Source organism: Chaetura pelagica, unplaced genomic scaffold, assembly GCF_000747805.2.
Source record: "Chaetura pelagica isolate M959 unplaced genomic scaffold, ChaPel_1.0 scaffold29, whole genome shotgun sequence".
In the NCBI taxonomy this organism is placed as follows: domain Eukaryota; kingdom Metazoa; phylum Chordata; class Aves; order Apodiformes; family Apodidae; genus Chaetura; species Chaetura pelagica.
Window position 1 is genome coordinate 2,301,603 of NW_009970720.1, and position 20,841 is coordinate 2,322,443.

The 20,841-nt window shown below is 38.6% G+C and overlaps 2 protein-coding genes across 2 annotated transcripts in view; one reads left to right on the top strand and one right to left on the bottom strand.

Moving 5' to 3' along the window:
- The window catches only part of GPR180 (G protein-coupled receptor 180), a 19,832-nt gene extending 3,156 nt beyond the window's left edge, over positions 1 to 16,676 (bottom strand). Inside the window, exons 1-6 of the mRNA XM_010006356.1 lie at positions 16,637 to 16,676; positions 15,865 to 16,023; positions 13,231 to 13,425; positions 9,712 to 9,892; positions 9,474 to 9,523; positions 5,801 to 5,958 (exon numbers count right to left, since the gene is read on the bottom strand). Of these exons, the coding sequence (XP_010004658.1) occupies positions 5,801 to 5,958; positions 9,474 to 9,523; positions 9,712 to 9,892; positions 13,231 to 13,425; positions 15,865 to 16,023; positions 16,637 to 16,676 (783 nt within the window). The remainder of the gene's footprint in view (positions 1 to 5,800; positions 5,959 to 9,473; positions 9,524 to 9,711; positions 9,893 to 13,230; positions 13,426 to 15,864; positions 16,024 to 16,636) is intronic.
- Positions 16,677 to 19,893: 3,217 nt separating this feature from the next.
- The window catches only part of TGDS (TDP-glucose 4,6-dehydratase), a 15,599-nt gene continuing 14,651 nt past the window's right edge, over positions 19,894 to 20,841 (top strand). Inside the window, exons 1-2 of the mRNA XM_010006357.1 lie at positions 19,894 to 19,913; positions 20,692 to 20,781. Coding sequence (XP_010004659.1) covers positions 19,894 to 19,913; positions 20,692 to 20,781 — 110 coding nt within the window. The remainder of the gene's footprint in view (positions 19,914 to 20,691; positions 20,782 to 20,841) is intronic.

Here is a 20,841-nt window from a genome sequence, read left to right on the forward strand (position 1 = left end):
CAGCAGGAAGCCCACTAAAATGGTTCCACAGAGTTACAGGGAGTTGTCTCCTTCCACTTGGGATCCACAACCTGTAAAGCTTGTTTCAAAGGCAGGCGACTACGCCTTTCCTTTCCAAATCCTAACAGGATTCACTTTTCTTTTTAAAGATGGGGAAGAGGGTGGTGCTGATGCCCCTTTTATACAATAGCCTAAAGGCACAAACATTCACCCAGGTTGAACTTGGATCTCCCACAATTCCCTTCTTTGCCTAAAGGATATCCAGCTTGCATCTCCCACCTCCTTGGAGAGTGCCCCAACTGCCAGGCTATAGGCTGTTCTTGGGTGGGCCACTCTCCACCCCTTCTATTGAAGTTTTGCCATTGTGAAGAAAAGAATCCAACATTAGCTAGGTCAGAAACTGTGAGTGAGCCTGACTCTGCAAGTAACTGGCTTGGAAATCTCCTAGGGTCTAGGAAAGGGAGAATTACAGGTTCCAAATGATGTTCCAACATCTGGACAAACTTTCTAGTCAACAGATAAATAAATTAAAAATAGAAATCCTCCTTAACTCTCAGCATGGTACCCATTTGTTGTAGAATCCAGTTTTGTAGAGGCACTGTGAGAAAGAATATTGATAGACTCTTAAAGAAAAACACTCAGAAGTGCGCAGTTTCTGAATCTTAGGTAGGAGGCAGGCGCCTCCTCGTTGCATAAAAATTTGGTCTTGCTGAGGAATACCTTTTTAAGACTTTGGGAATATTAATGTTATAAATTAGAATACCCATAAAGTTTACTCTCCCAGCATCGTGTAGCAGCTGAATGACATTTAAAGACTGTACTGGAATCTAGTCCACCTACTGCACACATCTACCTTGCACTTAGCTTTCAGGTGTCTAATGAAGCAGACTTTCTGAAGAAAGGTAGGCAAATCTGATTTATGAGTGAGGCAGCTCTGAAGGCCTTCAGAAGCAGACACTGTATGCCTCAGTTTAGAAATCTAAATTATTCACATTCCTTTCTGAACACATTCAAAGGTGCTCTCACTGCATTAACTACATAAAGACAAAAAGGTTACTGAAATTATTTTTTTAAACTGAGTAATCCACCTGTGCCTTCCAAAGGTGGGTGTCCTTTAGTCTCCTCAGTTGAGAAGAGGACCTTTTTAGCTTAGAATATCCTTAATCTCTTAATCCTCTTTCACTTTCCCCCTCCCTTACCTTGGCCATGATACAGCAAGCATGATTTCTGTCATTTTAGTCACTCAACTACCTTGATGGAAAATGGAAGGATGGGAGAGGGACTGACATGAAGCATGCACCTCTTAAACATCACTTACTACTAGTAAACAATCTGACCAAGAGGTTTCAAATGTTCCCACCATAACACTCCATTTCTGGGTAACTCCAAGCAAATATCTTCAATTATCAAATTACTTGGCTGAGAATTCTATCAAAGAGTAAGACTGAAACAAGACAGTGTTTGGTAAAGTTGTGTCTGTAGCACTTGTTTTGTCATGAAATTAATATTACCACAGAAGTTTCAGTCCAGTCAGAAGTGCCCAGGCAACAAACAAGGGTCCTACTAGTTTAAAAATCACTGCAGTCTTGTACAGAGCATTTTCCTCTTTGACATTTACACCTGGGAACAGCCAAAGTATTTAACTTCCCTAGACTGGACAGACACTGTCTGAGAATATTTAAAAGCCCCTTAATTTGTGAATAGAATCTTTCTGACCAAAGCATGCATCTGGGGGGAATACAGGCTGATGGAGATGGAACTGTGATACTGCTTTAAGAAGGAACTGTAGGTAGATCCTAGGGATAGCTTACCCTAAAAGAACATGGCTCACAAAGGTTTCAGTTTTCCTTAAACTACACCAATAGTAACAGCAACAAAGGAAGCCACTTTCATGAGAAGATGACAAAGAGCTGGAATAAAGGAATCATGAGAACAAAGTTCAAATCCTCATGAGAAAATAGTGTCTGACAGCAGGGTATGCTCATGACTAGTCTTTTAAAGAGCGTAAACTGTGTAAACACACAAATCTGTTAATCAAAGACTATGTGTAGTGACAGCAGTGCAAGATCACAGAAGTCCAACTTCCTTCAGTTTCATTAGACTATTCCAGAATAAGCAGAAGGCAGAGGCATACGAGGCAGAGATGGAATTGCCAGTACAACACTGAAAAGTCAGACAAGGTATGTGTCACTGTTCTTAAGATGAGCTGGGACTGATCTCACTCACCAGAAAGAATCTGTAATCCTATAAGGAGATCCTATTGAAAGACAAATCTGTTCCTAGGTTACCATGGATTAAGGAATCTCTTCTCAATGAAGGAAGAGTTTTCATAGACAAGCATGATCCTGAAGTCAAAATCTCTTTGGCTGATTATGCCTAAGAAATTAAGGTAAATAAGTTCTGAAGCCCCTTACCTTGACCACAGAAAAGCAGTATTGGCTAATTTAGCTGCAGTATCAGGAACAAGCTGAAAAAACACCCAGACACCAACGTGCTGAAGTGGATACCTGAGATATTTTTTTTTTTTTGGCAGTCAGCAGAACTATGCTTGAGCTCTGAGAAGAAATTGAGGGGAAATCCTAATTTTTATCCAGAAGAACAACCCTGCTTAAGCTGTAGACAAAAGAACTGGAAGAGCTAGATAGTTGAAGAGATGACTTGCACTAGCTATGTCGAACATTAAAGTCATGACTGCTTCTTCATAAAATAAAGGAGAAAGACCATCTCCTTGTTTATCTAATACACTGTTTGAAATACTTGACATCCATACAATGACAAATCAGACACTCTTCTTTTTTGTCATGAGGAAACAATTCTAGTAGATCCCCTCCTTCCCTTTATAATGCCAACAATGAGTTTATGGCAAGGAAAGATAACCTATCCATCTCCAGTAAAGGCAGGTTCTCATGGGACTGATCATCTTTCAGAGGTAAAGGGAAAGGGGAAGCAAAAAGGAAATTAAAAGTAGCAGCAAGGCAAAGTGGATTAACTAGCTGCTTCCAAACATATCTCATACTTGGGTATCTGATGTCATGTATCATATGACACTCAGGTACTTGCGTATCATATAATGTTAGTTAGAAATAGTAAGAAACAGGTCAGAGGCAGAGCTCATCCTGAGCACATCTTTGAGGTGTACCTAAGAACCTCTCTGAAGTGTGATGTCTAATGCAGTAAGATTCTATGTCATCTTGGTCAGGTTCAAAGAGATCAGGCATTTTTAAAAATCATCACCTCCACTTCAATCAGCCCTAAAAGCTGAAAGTCTATTTGATGGGAAAGGTCTGCAATCAATAACGTTTTGAACAAGGTTTGTGTCTCAGCAGCAGGTAGTGGAATCTTTAATTAATACAGAGTGGCCTGGGAACCTTTTGTTCTGAGGCTGAAATCAAGAACAAGTTAAGGCAAAGGGAGATGCTGAATGGCAGACTTGTCCCTCCTTTGAGATGCTACCTCTTTGCAGCCACAACGACCACAAGAGATTTGCTTAGTAGCAGGCTGTGTCCACCCCACACTGATGGTAACCTGTAACACAGCCCAGAAAATTGCTGGTGTTTCTGAAAGAACAAAAAGGAAGAATCCATAGCAACAGTACAAAGAGCAGAAAAAGCCCTGAAAATTTGCTGAGTAATTTGAACGAGTAGCAGGCAAACAAGGTCAGATAGTTTGCCAGTCAAAACTGCAGTTAAGTTGAAGAATAACATGTTTTCCCAGGCTGTCTACTTGTTTTGACTTTCTGGAAGATGAGATGAAGACAAGTGGTGCCGAACGTCCATAAAACTAACATGGTTCAATCTCTATCTGCTGTATTAGGGTAATGCATATAGTTTCCAGCATGCTCCATAGCAAATTGTCAGCACATCTCTGATTATCCATGTAAGTCCGTCCAACCTCTGACATTGGAGGAAGTAGGCTCTCCCGTAAAACTCTGGGAAAGAGCAGGACAGAAAGGAGGTAATTCTAGGGTTTTAATCATTAAAAGAGCTTACTGGTTGCCACTACAGCAGGTCCAACACCCATGTCAATATAGAAAGAGCAGCAAACAACAGACTAATTCAGAGAACGAAGTCTAAAGCTCACCACCATTGATGAAGGCAATATGGTGCGGGTCCTGCTCCCCTGAACTCAAAAGCCACAGTCAGTATTACGAAGAAATCTGGCAGAAGGTATATTTTGTATGTACTGAACCATTCAATAGAAAACATCCTCTCCAAAAGGGACACGAATACACTTGGTGTCAGGGAATTTTTGCTGGAGACAGCAGCCACTGAGATGGGGGTGCAAAACCACCCAGGCAATGGCATACTCTCATACCATATTCAGTCCCTACAAGACTCCTGCCAGCCATAACATTCCAAATGGCACGAGGAGGAAAGACGTGACAGAGCTGTGCCTTCATGGTGAAAAGATAGCCAACTTTGTGTGAATGCCCCAGTAGTGCTCAAAGAAACAACACAAATGTGTAATGGACCAGTACTGGGGGAAGCAGCATGTATATATTATACTTGCCCAAATTTTTACCACAAGTAACAACTGAAAAAAGATCAAGCAGATGATACTGAGCGTCCTTTCTTTGTACAGTAAAAAGAAAATAACAATAAAAAAACTTTCCAGTCTCAAGTGACAGAGTACTAACACACCCATATATATGTAAGTGGAGAAGCATGAATAAAATAAAATAAAATAAAAGATACCTTAGAAGTCTTCTCTACTACCAGCATGTAAAACTTCTGGTGCTACAAGGGTGTCAAAGTAGGTGTAATAAACCTATCTTTAAATTTCAACAGCCTCATTGACCTTAATAGCCTTTGGTTTATCTTCTTAATTAGCAAGAAATGTCAGCTTCTAGCTATTCTTAATGTTTTAGCAGTCCACTCATTTAGTTTGTAGGCAGCACTAATTACAGATACAACTCAAATGGCACAAAATCTTCAGCATAATCTCTTCCTCATTACTGTCTGCAGTTTCCCTTTGCTCTTCTCTTTCTCAATGGCTTTCAGATTCTCTTGTCTTTATGCTGTGATTAAAAAAAATTTGTTTACAAAAGGCACCACCAGGGCTGTATGATCTCCATTACAATTTACTTTTAAGTTACTGGTTTAGTTGACTTTCTAATTTATACTAATGGAAAATATTTGAATTAAATTATGTGTCAGACCATTTGTATATTTGCAAGACCAATCCTGCACATGAAACTTTCAAGAATTCCCTTACATTGATTGAAAAGACCATTAGGCATCCTATTTGAGTGATTCTAAGAGGACACTGAGGATTTCAATTTTTTTTTGTGACAGAAAGAATTTCTCATAGCACCTTTTCTTGACTTTCCTCTTATGCTGCCTGTCATCACCCCCACAAAGCAGTTCACAACTCCTCGGCTGTACTGATTACAACAACTATTTATAGGACCACATTATAATTCAGATTAGGAATCAGACCAGTAAAATGACTGTGCTAAAGTATCTTCCCCCCTCCCGCCCCCAATCTAGATCATTCCACTGATTTGGGTTTACATTATAATGCTACGAAAAATTGGCACAACCAGGAGTTTGGAAAACTGTGGGAACTTCTTAAGTGGTTTTACTGCTGAACAAAAACATACTGTAGAGCTACACCTTGAATTGTTAAAGTAAAGAGAAGGTGTTGTTAACTATTAGACATACTGAGTGCACATTATGCTGTGGGCTTTTTTCCAGTCTTGATACTCCCTCCCTTATAAAATATTGAAATTAGTTGGTTCACAAATCATGCTTAATAGTAAATGTATATTTCAATATAAGAATGACTATAAAATACAAACCTGTGTAACAACAACTACTACAGCAATTCCAGTAGACATTGGAGTGGAATCCCATTGAAGAGGTCTGCCGTGAGATTTCTTCATTCTGCCTATTGTCCAACCCATACACAGACTCAACAATAAATACAGCATTTGTATCTGTGAGACTATGTCACACACTATTGTAAACAGAAGAAAAACAAACACAGAGTCACAACAGAAATAAGAAGTTTTTTCTAAAGCAAAGAGAAATGTTCTGTATACCCACAAATAAAGAATAGACACTTATGCCTCTGTAACACCCTTAGTCATAATTTTGATGGTAGTTTGAGTAGCTGAGGTTGCTTTGGCACAAAATGTGGATATTTTGTGTAGTTTCCAGTGGCCAAGGAGATCACTATCAGCTTGTCTCTAGTTATGCTGCAGTTCTGCAACAACACGGACACAGTGCCACATCCTTCCAAATCCCACTCTTGTGTCAAAGAAGTCTGCGCTCAGGAATCCATCTGCATAAATACACTTATAAACACTAAAGAACTAAAATCATATGTATGTTAATCATGCTGCAAATATGAAACATGATGAAATAAACTCCTTTCTCTGCTCTGAAAAACTTCTGTTAAAAAGTAAGATAGTTGCATTGTACTCTAAATTAATTGCACTTTGTCTTTGGGATGCAGTAGCTTGCAACAGAAAGCACAAATATTTAGGACAAATTCCACTCTCAGATCTTTAAAGGAGAAAATATAATGAATAACCCTGACACAAACTTCACTTAGAGCAACAACTTGTCTGTATTTCATTTTATGAAATGCAAACTACCTTTGCCTCATTTTGCTATGGCCATTTTTTTTGCCTTTTTGGGAACAATTAACACATACTCCATAAACTTACATTCTTAATCAGCGTCTCAAACCTGTGTTTGAAGCTGTGTCTGAATAAAGAAAACTTCAAGCTAGAATATATTAAAGCCTTTACTAGTTAGCCTTGCTGAAGCACTACTGACAGTAGAAAGAACTGAAGATTTCTTTCTGGGTGATTGTTAGCTTGAGACTTGGTAAGTTTTTAACTGAAACTTGATCAAACAATTTTTGAGTTGGTGTTTTGGACTTGAGAGGAAACTGGCTCATTGTACTGGTGTACCAGCAATGGGAAAGAGAAACTGATTCTTATGTAAATTGCAAATTTGGTTCACAAACTAGAGATTGGGCACTACACACAACATAACAGTGCTCGATTTTTCCACCTTAGTATTTTAGTTCAATTAAATTTGTTCCTTATTTGTAATTATCACACTATCAAGTACAAGAAAAATCTTTGTTTCACAAAATAAAACTAATATTTTTATACAACTGGACTGTATTATAGAAGATAAATGTACTTCCACTTTTACTAAAATATATAGCAGAAAAGGTTACCACTGTACAGAAATGAATATGTACACAAGTGTGTCCAATGAAGATCACTATTTCCCTGACACTCAGCAATATTAGCAAAGTAAACCAGACTTCAACATATGATTCCTGGAATATATTTGGTATTCTCAGAGTTTATATGCTTAAATGATTCTTAATGTATTCAGACACCTTTGCTGTTTAAGAAATGTGAAGAACTTTCAATAAATACAAACTTACTAATTCTTTAACAAAATGAACTGACAATGATTTTGGGCAAAATAATATTGGAATTATTCTACAATGCTATATATGGAGACACAGTACTCGCTAGAAAAAGTTTTTACATGAACTGAAGGCATGCCAAACCAGTGTCACAAATCCAAAATAGAGAAATGACAGAACAAATCTGAATGTTCTAGAGAGCATTTTATTTTCTGTCACTCCTTAAGATAATTTGCGCTCTAAGTTATAGCCAGACATCCTATCTCAATCACATCCTGGATATAGATACTGCTCTGCTTCAGTGTGGCAACAGTTCAAGTGGATTCTCAGACAACATGGTCTAAGACAAAAATTCAGTAGCAGCTTTAATCCTTGACATCTCATACACCCTGTCAGAAAGTAAGAATGCTGAGAGAAAGTGCTAAAATTACAATAATCCCAAGATATATAGGGTGAGCATGAAGTCATATGCTATGTAGCTGATACCACATTTGTCTGAGATAATCACAATTAATCTTTTTTGGCTGTTGAACAAGCATAATCATATGGACTTTTCATGTTTCAATCTTATAGAAAGTTAAAAGATCAGTATTTGTGATGCTTTTGAGTGCCAGCATTATTTTTGTGAATTATGTAGTTAACTCTGGTGATAAATTGGACAAAGAGTCAGGTCTTTATATATGGTAAAGACTAAATAATGGTAGGAAAAAGAGTAATTGGTGAGGCTAGTATCTGAACAAATTTCTAGAAAGAAATTCTGGCTCCACTAAGTCAACAGATATTTTAACATTCACTTTCAACTTGGATTTCTGTTCTGATATAGGAAAAATGGTAGCACCTTCTACCTTCACACTATACTACTTGCTATCAGCCATTCTTCAGAATTATAATTGACACTGAAGCTTTCCATATTTCTATTACTTTTGTTCTTTTAGTTTTGGGAACCATGAATCTTAAAAACAGTAGGAACAGGAAACTCTTTGCTGTTTATTCAAAAAATACTGATGCATTCTTAATAACCTTTGCTTTAAGCAAATAAAAGTAGGCTCTTCACTGTAATATAAACACAGAAAATCTAATGGACAGTTATGGCTAGGCAGTCAACACTGGCTTTCTCACTGTGGAGCAGCTATGTCACCTACATGACTACCTCTGTATTCTCTATTTGATTTCATTTCAGGAGACAAGAGGGGAAGTTTAATAATACAGTTGCTGGGGAGGCTGTAAGGAGCTCCTAACTCAAATGTTTAAAACAAGTAAGAGGCAATTACTGTGGTGCCAAGTGCCATCAAGAGGCTGTTAATTCCAACTGCAAGCTTCTAAATGAACTGTAGAAGGGCAAATATTTTTCTATATAGGCCGTTACTCTCCAACACTATCTCACTAGCAAAGTACTGTTTTCTTGTGGTGCTTCAAGCGAATGTATTTGCTTAGAAAGAACACCCAAATGCTTCAAATGTGAACGTTAGAAAACAACAACAAAGTTTAACCCTGAAGAATTCAGCAGGAGTAAATAAGTGAATTTTGGGAAGGGGTGTTATAGGAATTCAGTTCCAGGGAGAACTCAGAATATCTATACAGAGTGGAGAAAAATGCTTTGTTAACATCAGTTATTTTAAGAAGCACTTTTGCATGACTGTAATTGTATAACTCGTGCTGTAAAACCTTTTTATTAAAATCAACACTAAATTTGCGAGGGAAATTACTCATTCCATAAAATACGATTAAGTTTCCTAAAAAGCTTTGCTATTCTAGATCATGCAAGCTCTGCAAAAATCTTCAATGTACTGAAACACTTCCTCACATGATAGGCATGTATTTAAGTGTTTGTAGATGGAATCTTCAGACAAGAAAATATTTTTTTAAATCACAAGATTGTGATATTGTTGAAAATTTTAAATAAAGTTATTGTCAACATTCACAATAAAACCTGCTTTTCAGAACAGCAACTTTTAGTATTCAAAATCCAGTGATATAGTCCAAGATCATAATATAGTCCAACAACAGTATTTGCTAACGTATTATACAGATTAATGCCCTGGAATATGTAAGGAATAGTAGATAAGCATACTCACATTCTGCAAGACTTCCCATGAAAGGTGCTCCTATTCCATCTCTAGAATAACTGATAAAAGAATAGAATATGATATTTTTAAGTGACTGAGTTTTAAGACTTGTTTTAAAAGTATATTTAGGCAATGAACTAGTTCTAGAAAGTCAGTCCCTTGTCACACTCACCACAGGAAACATCATGTACTGATCTTTAAAATACAATGCTCTTTTAAGACTGAAAACAAAAATAAGCAAAGATACCTTGAGAAATGCAGGTAGTTGGCAAAAGCTGAACCAGCCTGCAACGCTAATGCAATTGTCAACACCTTTAGTACAGTATGCATAGGTCCACGCTTCTTAATCGTTTGCCATAGGGACTGTGCATATATGCATGCAGTTATGAAGTATGCTAGGACAAGCAGGAAAAAGAATTCATGTAATCCTGTGAAAAGAAAAAAGAAATACAGGTTACTTTTCATAAAGAGATGTTGCTACTAGCAGTAGATAACTAAAACAAAATATTGCTGGGAAAGACTTAGTAACTGTCACCCAAAAGTGGTAGTACAGCTAAAATGAGTAAATCCTAGCCTATTTTATCCAAGAAAGTATGAGATTTTTTTCAGAGTTCATTATTGTTTAAGCTGACGAGGTATTTTTTATCCAACAACACCTTTTCTGAGTGTAGGAGAGATTCTGTTCAAACAGAAATAGCTTTGCTGCAATGACTGAAATAGTATAAAGTGGCATACAGTTTCTTGATAAACAGAAAATAACAGTAGCCTGTAATTTTATCAGAAACATATCGATTAACTTACTAAAGTTTAGCTTTTTTTTTGCTTTTTTTTTTTCTGGATTTGATTTTAAAGGCACGACCTGAGACGAGTGAAACTCAGAACAGATGTCTGCGGACATTTACCACTTGGTGTCACTCTTCCCCCACACAAAATAATCCAAGGTACTTGGTTGACCGAGACAGAAAAAAAAGCAGTAAGAAAAACAGCACAGAGAAAAACAGAAAGTTCACAGAGCGGATTTTTTTGCATCAATCTGAAAAAAAATCCCGAAATTTTTGATACTATTTATAAAATATAAGTCCTGTATTTTTCAGTCTAGCAAAAATGTTTCCCTGAAGACCTGGAAAGCTCTTCTATTTTCCAGAAACTTTGGAACCTATATGAGAGCTCCCAAAAGGTCATAGCTAGTGAGCTATAAACAGAAGTAGGTAAACACAAATTTACCACAAAAAACTTATGCTTTTCCTCTCCAGCCTTACTTGAAACCAAGTGGTGCCCACAGAATCAGATTCTGAACAGTGTTTTTCCTCCAGCATCAGAAAACTTCAACCAGCTCCACCCAGAGATTACAAAGGGTGCAATTATACACATTTTTGTATCTAAGTTGAAAAACATTGGAACTGGATGTCTGCTAGTTGCTAGTTCTATAGTTCTACAGCTAAAATTAATCAAGCTTGCACAAACATACAGTGAAAGGGGAGAAAGAGAACGCAAGATAAATACAAATTTCAGGCTCACTCTGCTTCTCTTATATACTTATACAAAAGAATGATGTACAAATGACAAAAATATATTTTAGATCAAATCCCTTATTCTTTTCACTCTTTATGTGCTTCAAAAGATACACACTGAAGTAGGAAAGGATTTTGTAGAGAAATTAGTTCTCACCATGATGAGAGAGTACATACAGAAGACTTTTAAGGAAAATCAACTAGCTTTTAATAAACACTAAAATATAAATGATAGAAAGCTCCTTCTTATCAAAGATAGATTATGGATGGTTGGTTTGAAACCGAAATTATTTAAGAGGAAGTTGCACTGAAATACAACTATAAAAAAACTAGAAGGGTAATTTTCAACCTGTCTTTTGTTATGTTCCTTGACTTTCATGTAACCTACAGTTGACAGAGAAAATAAAACATATGTACCTTAATTTGAAATACCTAACTTTAGTGATCTTCAAAATGCTGTCTACCTGGTCAGCTGCCCTTAGAAATCCTACATTCTACTGGTACCATGTGTTCTGTAAAAGCCCTACCATGTAAAATGACACAATAATACTTTCTAGGGATCAGAAGCCACATCTCCTTTTCTCTCAGGGCAAATATCTTAATCACAAGGTTACAGTACTTTACTATACTTTCCTTATAAACCATTTAATTTTGAGATCTGTGTCAGGACACTAGTTACTACAGAGAAGGGTGATCTAATTAGAACCGTCTGGAACTATTTAGTTGTTAGCTGTCTTAAGTGCAAGAACCAGGAAATAAAGCTTTTATGTCCTAACGTTCTGTGCTGCATATCTCTATGGAAAAAGGACAAAAAATATTTCCCAAAGATGCATTTAAAAAAAAAAAAGAGAGAGAAGAAATCCTTTTCTTTGAAAGTAGCCTCAGGCACTTAACTTCAGGATTCATGGCAGTGTTGCAGGTTTTAATTCTGAATAAACAGAGGTGTTCCACTGCAACTGTGGAAAACACAGCATGTACAGATCATCTTGTTTTCTACTTGTTAGATCTAAATAAGGGGATCCGAAACATTTATACACCTCCTTGCTCAGCATGCAAGCTGTTCAGAGTTCTGCTTCCAAGTGCCAGTAGTCTTCCCACAACACTAATACGCCTCTCTAGGACCTCTGTACACCACTTTTAAGGGCCACATGACATCTTTTAGCTGCTTTGCCCCTCGATTTAGCAAAACAATGCTACTCCTGCTTTCCAAGAATAAATAAATTAACCTAGAACTCATTTCTGGATAAAAAACTCACCAAACAAAAACTGCCAAAAAAGTATGCAGCATAATTAAGTAGTTAAAAAGACAGGTAGGTCAACTTAAAAGCCTTTAAAAACAGATTATTAACAGTGCTACTTTCTTACAGATTCTGCTAAATGTTTCAGTGAGCATTGTCTTCAAAAAGGGAGCTGCCTTTGATCCCTCTATATCCCCTGAGACCAAGAATGACAGCAGGGCACAGGATTCTTAGCACAGCAATTAGGCTCATTCTGGATATGTAGGTTAAATCCGTATATGAAGGTGGCCTAAGCCTATTGGGCTCTTCCCTTACAGCAGACTTATGTTAGTGACATGATGAGGGCTCCCAGAGCAGTGAAGCTAAGAACTGCAATGAAGCACACACCAGGTTAGTTTGGATTGTCCAAAGCATACAGTTTTTATGTAGGCATTTCTTCAGCTGCTGTCTTGAGTCACTTTTAGAAGTTTTTCTTTGCAGGTTTGAAGATATAAAATTGCACTTCTTAAGTAAAATTAGGACTGAAATATCTCAAGTAATTTGTTGCCTGTGACTGATACTTAGGAAGACCTAAGCCCTAAACTGAAATTGTATTGGCAAAATATTATATTGTGCATGTACTCATGTTGCACAGAATAAAATTTTACACAGCTAAGGAATTCCCAAAATTAAAGAAGCAAATTATTTAAAATCAGGAAGTAAATTCACATTTAAGCAGAAGCTTCCAATTTTAACAGGGTAGAAATACCTAATAGTAAATATGTTAATACTCTCTTTCCTTGTGCATCTGTGCTTCCAGTTAGGCAAGTTTTGGAAAGTCAGTCTAGAGAAAGGGAAGGATTTTTCTGTACTGCCAGAAAAAGAATTAAATGTTACTCTCTGTGAGAAAGTAGCATCTGAAATATAAGAGACTCTGCTATCCATTCCCCAGTGCCACACTTTTCCAAGCATGGTAAGCACCAATTTGTTTGGGTGACCAATTTCCTTAACTTACAAATTTTAAGAAAAAAATCTTACCAGACTCCCCTGCGCTAAAGTGATCTAATGGATTCCCTTCTGCATCTGGGTTTAGTAAGACCATTTCAAACTGAATATCCTCGGATTCAGAATAATTCTCCTCGCAGGTAAACTTGTCTACATAAAACACATACCATGTTTCCGGATAAGGAATCTGGGACACTGTCAGATTTTGCTCTGTGTGGTTCACAGTCACTTTGAAAGAAAACAAAAAACAAAAAAAAGGGTAAATACTCGGTTAGTTTGTTTTTTGAAAACTCACCTCCGACTGAAGACAGAATTTAAATCCACATCATGATATAGAGGTTATAAATTACACCCAATACAAAACAGTCTTTGTTTTGAAAGCCAGCCATTACACCAGAGGCCAGACTTCTATCCTTGCCTTTTGTTTCAGAAAGGTGCAGGCAAGCACGGGTGAGGATACATACCACATTCCATCTCTCAGCTCGTGGGTTTGCTGGGTGAGATCCCTTCTGCCAGAAGCCAGCAAATGCAACTGTTTCCTACACTTAGCACATTTCCATCCCCTAGTATGTAGTGATGGTACTAGCTATTTTGTATTAGCCAACAGATACTGCTGCAGTATGAAAAATACCTTAATGAAATGTATTCTACTCTATTTTCAATGGCATTAAGAGCACTGAAGAGATTTATAAATACTGTGCATGCTTTGAAAGTGCAACTCATCTTTTACAGGATCTTCCCCAAACTGTAACAGACTGAATTTCAATTGGCAGCTAAGGGTAGAGACTACTGTCTAACAAAACTGCATCTTTCAAATCAGATTACATTTAAAACCAACTATGTAAGAGACTGAAATGTCATCTGCTCATTGATCTTACCACTGATTTTCCTAAAAGCAACTATTAAGACGTCACAATTTCTCCAAAATAAACAGTTGCTGAAAATGAAATATGTGGCTTTCATCTTTGGGTGAAACTGCAAGAATTGTAATTACTGTTACTGAACTTGAGAGCAAATCAGCCCAATTGTAAATGAAAGCCACCTCTGTAGAAGTAACAATATAATGACTGGATTGTAGATTAATTCACCTTCTTAGTTTCGGATGACAATGACTAAGCATGAGGAAAGAGACACAATCATAAACATTCTACAAAACAAACTTTTTCTGGTTTTTTATGCAAAGGCCTTTCTAAATGAAAAGGCTGCAAACATACATACAAAACAATCCTTAGCAAACTCATCCCTAAATATTTTGTAGTCAAAATTTATAACCTATTTCTAACTTGAAGCTTAAATGAAAAATACTTATGTAATTTAAACAAATTTGTTGCAACTTCAGGAAGTTTTTTTCTGTTCTCTGATGGCATAAACTTATCAATACTAGGATTCAGGAAGAAAAGCATGATGCATCTCCTTGCAGCAACTGTCATGAAGCTCAAATTTGGATAACACATGAACCAGAAAAGAGGAGTGTTCTGATACAGACAATTTGTCTTGTGTAGCTAATGGTAAACATGCATTCCACTCTAGAGCTACACATCTTATCAATCAAACATACAAAGTGAAACAGCTCCCTTAAAAAACCCTGAGATTTTAAAAAACATACAGTGCTTAATCCAAATGAAAGGCAAGCTGCGGCTGACAGGGGTGGCTCTACTCCTCATCTGTACTCTCAGCTGTGTTCTTAAACACTGTTATTTGCACTAGGATCATGCAGAGCACGTTTAATCAGTTTTCCACCAACTCCGCAAGCTAACTCACAGGAAATGTAGTAAGATAAAAATGTAGTTGATTTTGCCCAAGATCAGCAAACGGATCCAACTCACCCTGCGGTTGCATGATTCCTAAGCATGGCAGAGAACAGTGAGTACATTGCTGTGAAGGACAGGACTGACAGACTGACTGCTAGTCATTTCAGCAGCAATTCACATCCAGCTCAGATCAAATATAAGGGAACTACATCCTTAGAAGTGACATCTGTGTAAGATTTAATTATGACAATGTTCCAGGAGATCAGTTGGTTACTTTAGGGATTCTAACTAAATGCTAGAAAATGCTGCATTCACTTAAAATATGTTTGAATGAAGTTTCCAATACTAATTTAATTTCTTAAAGGAAAATGTATGCTTTAAGTAGGTTTTGTAATATAGTAATCAATAAGTGGTGCAAAACTGATAATTTCAATACGTTTGTCATCCAGTTACACATTTGAATGCTTCGAAGTTTTACTGTTCTTTCAAATTTAGATGGATACTCAAGTTAAGCTTTATCCTGATTTGCTCATCTTTGATATTCTATTAAAAATTTCTACCTCGTTTTGTATATTAGAGTGTGACACGTTTGTGCTATCATGAAAAGTTGTGTACAAGTGAGAGCATGAGAATAGAATTGTTTATCTGTTTTCATTAAAGTAATTATTTGTAGAGGATTGTTCCTTTTCCAGCAGTATACTAGATCTCAACTTGCAAACAAAGTCTTCTGAAGTAATGCAAACAAAGAAATTACATTTCCGTGTAATATTTTTTAATTACAGAAGACCAAAGTCCTGCTTTTACTTCAGTTGATGCAAAGTCCAAATTCACTGAAATAAATACTCTAAACAAACAGGTAACAAAGTTCTAACTACACAGGTAACTTAATTTGTAAAGGAAAAAAGTAGTAACTCACTTGTCAGCTGAGCTTTGGAGAACTTCTCTGTACAGCTGTGATCTTGGATAGTGTTCTGCAGCTTCTGCCATTCCGGTGCTTGAAACAGGTGAAGTCTAGCTTCTTTTGTCACAGCTACTGCTACATTCTTGATTCTGACACACAGAACAGCATGATCACCTTGACATTTAAAAAATAAAATCAACTATTCTGCCTTTATGTCAGTTACAAACAAAAAGCTAGCACAGCACACATTTTTGATAAATAGCAACAGTAAAGCTTCATTTTATTTCTTAAACTTTTACCTCTACTTTCCATTAAGATTTTGCATCCTGTCAGAAACAATTTCTGTACAACTCATTAACACAATGCTGTGTGACAATTCTCCATGATGGTACTTAAACAAACTTTCACCGTAACTCAAATGCCATTAACCTTTTCTACTACAAACAGCTTTCCCTCCTGCCTCTTTTTTTTTTTTTTTTTTTTTTTAACAGACTTCAAGGTAGCCTTTTTTTCCTTCCTCTCACCCCAAATTTTATTTTTTCAAGTTCAAGTAAAGACAGTGCCTTTATCAGTGTCAGTAACTGGTTCAAAGTCTAGTACTTTGTGACCTTTGTAGCCCAATTATGAGCATCATAGGGTAGCTCCTCAGTCTAATATCAGAAGAACTTACATAAATGGACCTTCATTTTATGGACTAAAGCTAAAATACTGAATTATAGAAGAGATACGCCAAATTGATACAAAGAAAATCAAACCTTGAAAGTGTTACTCTATTGTGTCAGTCTACCTGTAGGCAGCATCCTGACATAGGGAAATATTTTAGCCATTTTAGAACTAGTTCACTTGACACAATTTATCTTGTCTGGATATTGACAAGTGGCTGAATATGAGCCAGCAGTGTGCCCAAGTGGCCAAGAAAGCCAATGGCATCCTGGCCTGTGTAAGAAATAGTGTAACCAGCAGAAGTAGAGAGGTGATTGTTTCCCTGTACTCAGCACTGGTGAGACCACACCTGGAGTATTGCGTTCAGTTTTGGGCACCTCAATTCAAGAGAGGTATGGAGGTGCTGGAGCGAATACAGAGGAGGGCAACGAAGCTGGTGAAGGGCCTAGAGAATAAATCTTATGAAGAACACTTGGAGGAGCTGGGAATGTTTAGTTTGGGGAAGAGGAGGCTGAGGGGAGACCTCATCATTCTCTACAACTACCTGAAAGGTCATTGTAGAGAGGTTGGTGTTGGTCTCTTCACAGGTAATTAGCGACAGAACAAGAGGGAATGGCTTCAAGCTGCAACAGGGGAGGTTTAGAGTGGACATTAGGAAAAAATTTTCACAGAAAGAGTGGTTAGACACTGGAATAGGCTGCTCAGGGAGGTGGTGGAGTCACCATCCCTGGATGTGTTTAAGGGTCATTTGGATGTGGTGTTGGTGGATATGGTTTAGGGGAGAACTTTGTAGAGTAGGGATGATGGTTGAACTCGGTGATCCCAAGGGTTTTTTCCAACCTGAATAGTTCTATGATTCTATGATTTCTACAACCCTCAAAGTTATCTGGACGAATTCTTTCATTATATATTGCCATAGACTTCTTTAACAGCATCCTACATTAAAAGACAGGATTTAATGGAGAAGAAAAATCACTCAGTACTTAAAGAACACATATGAATTCAAATTTAAGCAAGCTTTGTATGTTTTTAGAACTATCAGAGCAATCTCCTTTCCCACCTAACCTAGGCACCAGCTAGATGTGAGTCAACAGACTACTTCCAGTTTCAAATGGGACTTCGCTAGGAAGGTTTGCCTGATCAGAGCCAGCCACAGGATAGTGGTCCTGCAATAAAACCTCAAAAAAGGTGATCTGTAAAATGTTACATGGACTACAGTTTACTTAAATTGATAATAAAATATTTTGACAAATTAACGGAAGGTTCTAAAAAAAGCCCATATGGCTTCACTAAAACCCCAAACTACATATAGTTGTGGGTAATCATGCAGAAAGAAGAATGTTTCTAAGGAAACAGCAGTACCTAGACAGGTTAGTTCAGTGGGCCAAGGTTAATTGTATGGGGTTCAACAAGGCCAAGTGCCGGGTCCTGCACTTGGGTCATAATAACCCCATGGTTAGCTACAGACTTGGAAATGTGTGGTTGGAAAGCAGCAGGTTGGAAAAGGACCTGGGCATAACTGATTGACAGCCAACTAGGTTATGAGCCAGCAGTGCACACGCATGGCTAAGAAGGCCAATGGCATCCTGGCTTGTATGCAGAACACTGTAGCGAGCAGGAATAGGAAGGTGATCATCCCCCTGTATTCAGGGCTGGTAAGGCCTCACCTTGAATACTGTGTTCAGTTCTGTGCTCCTCACTATAAGAAGGACATAAAAGTGCTGGAGCATATCCAGAACAGGGCAATGAGGCTTGTGAAGGGCCTAGAGCATAAGGCCTATGAGGAGCGGCTGAGGGAGCTGTGGTTGTTTAGTCTGGAGAAGAGCAGGCTGAGGGGAGACCTCATTGTTCTCTGCAACTACCAGAAAGGAGGCTGGAGTGATGAGGGGGACAGCCTCTTCTCCCTGGTGATAGGACAAGAGGGAATGGATGCAAGCTGCACCAGACAGGTTTAGGTTAGGTATTAGGAAGCATTTTTTCACTGAAAGGGTTGTCAGGTGTTGGAATAGATTGCCCAGGGAATTGGTGGAGTCACCATCTCTGGATGCATTTAAAACGGCATGTGGACCTTGTGCTTTTGGACACGGTTTAGAGCTCAGCTTGCACTGTTAGGTGTAGGGCTGGACTGGACGATCTTGGAAACAAGGCCAAGTGCCGGGTCCTGCACTTGGGTCATAATAACCCCATGGTTAGCTACAGACTTGGAAATGTGTGGTTGGAAAGCAGCAGGTTGGAAAAGGACCTGGGCATAACTGATTGACAGCCAACTAGGTTATGAGCCAGCAGTGCACACGCATGGCTAAGAAGGCCAATGGCATCCTGGCTTGTATGCAGAACACTGTAGCGAGCAGGAATAGGAAGGTGATCATCCCCCTGTATTCAGGGCTGGTAAGGCCTCACCTTGAATACTGTGTTCAGTTCTGTGCTCCTCACTATAAGAAGGACATAAAAGTGCTGGAGCATATCCAGAACAGGGCAATGAGGCTTGTGAAGGGCCTAGAGCATAAGGCCTATGAGGAGCGGCTGAGGGAGCTGTGGTTGTTTAGTCTGGAGAAGAGCAGGCTGAGGGGAGACCTCATTGTTCTCTGCAACTACCAGAAAGGAGGCTGGAGTGATGAGGGGGACAGCCTCTTCTCCCTGGTGATAGGACAAGAGGGAATGGATGCAAGCTGCACCAGACAGGTTTAGGTTAGGTATTAGGAAGCATTTTTTCACTGAAAGGGTTGTCAGGTGTTGGAATAGATTGCCCAGGGAATTGGTGGAGTCACCATCTCTGGATGCATTTAAACGGCATGTGGACCTTGTGCTTTTGGACACGGTTTAGAGCTCAGCTTGCACTGTTAGATGTAGGGCTGGACTGGACGATCTTGGAGGTTTCTTCCAGCCAGGGACATTCTATGATTCTGTGAAATATGCAACATCGAATTGTAGAATAAATTACATCTGAACATCTAAATAAATTACATCTGAATATCTAAATGACTGATCTTGAGTTTTAATGTTATTTTCTCAGATTTAAGCAGTGCACTTTTTTTCTTTAGATCTTTAGAAGAGTGCTTTAGATCTTTAGAAGAGTGCTTCTACAATTACCTTCTAGGGTAGTGATAATCAACTGCTCTGAAGTCACTTCACTAGTTATCCCTACCCTATTATCTCTCATTCAGCACTTGAAGGTCACATAACAACTCTTCTTGGTTTATGTCACATTCTCCTTCATCCCATTAGATTTTTTTCTTGCAAATATTTTTGTTTTCCTCTCACACTTCTCCTTCAGTCTAGGAGGAAGCCTGTGTACATATCATCCTTGTGGTTGTCTTTTGAAGCATTCCACAGAACTCTTCTGCTATAAAGCTAACTAAGAAAATAGTCTGAGCTTCCGAAATGCTGAGCATACAGGAAAAGTATGCTGGCCAGCACAACCCCCTTGTATGTGGCACTCACCATGCTTGCATATACTACTTTTTGCAAAGTAAAAACTTGGGTAGCAAGAAGAGTTACTTCGTCATAGAATCATAGAATGGTTTGAGTTGGAAGGGGCCTTCATAGTCATCTAGTGCCCTGCTTGGGCAGGGACACCTCCCACTAGACCAGGTTGCTCAAAGCCCCATCCAACCTGGCCTTGAACACTTCCAAGGAGGGGGCAGCCACAGCTTCCCTCAGCTACTTGTTCCAGTGCCTCACCACCCTCACACTAACTAGTTTCTTCCTAATCTCTAACCTAAATCTCCCCTCCTCCAGTTTTAAACCACTACTTCTTGTTCTCTCACTACACGCCCTTGTAAAAAGCCCCTCTCCAGCTTTCCTGTAGGCCCCCTGAGATACTGGAAGGCCACTATAAGGTCTCCCCAGAGCCTTCTCTTCTCCAGGCTGAACCACCCCAACTCTCAGTCTGCCTTTGTAAATTTCCAACCTGTATTTCTGCAGTGGCCATTCTAACCGGATTATATCCCATTCCTGGGCTTCTTAAATGTCAGGAATTATTACTAACAGGAAGTTACTAACAGAGAAAAGACAGTGGGAATAGTCAGATGACAATTTACATTCTGATGCACAGTGACACAAAAAACACCCAGTGGTGTGAAACGGTGACAGGCAATATAGAGCATCGCTCCCATTCCCTGGAGTTCCGGGAAAGAAGAAGAGACGCATGTGAAACTTAGAACGTCTCTGCTCTCCCAGATGCTCCTGCCACGTCAGGCTGTGGGAGGCGAAGGCAGGAACGCCACTCAGCACCCACAGCAGCACTTCTCCGTCCTCTGACAGACCCGGGTATGTGGCACGACGGCCTCGCTGCCGGCTGCAGCTTCCACCGCCTCTGCCCAACCCCGC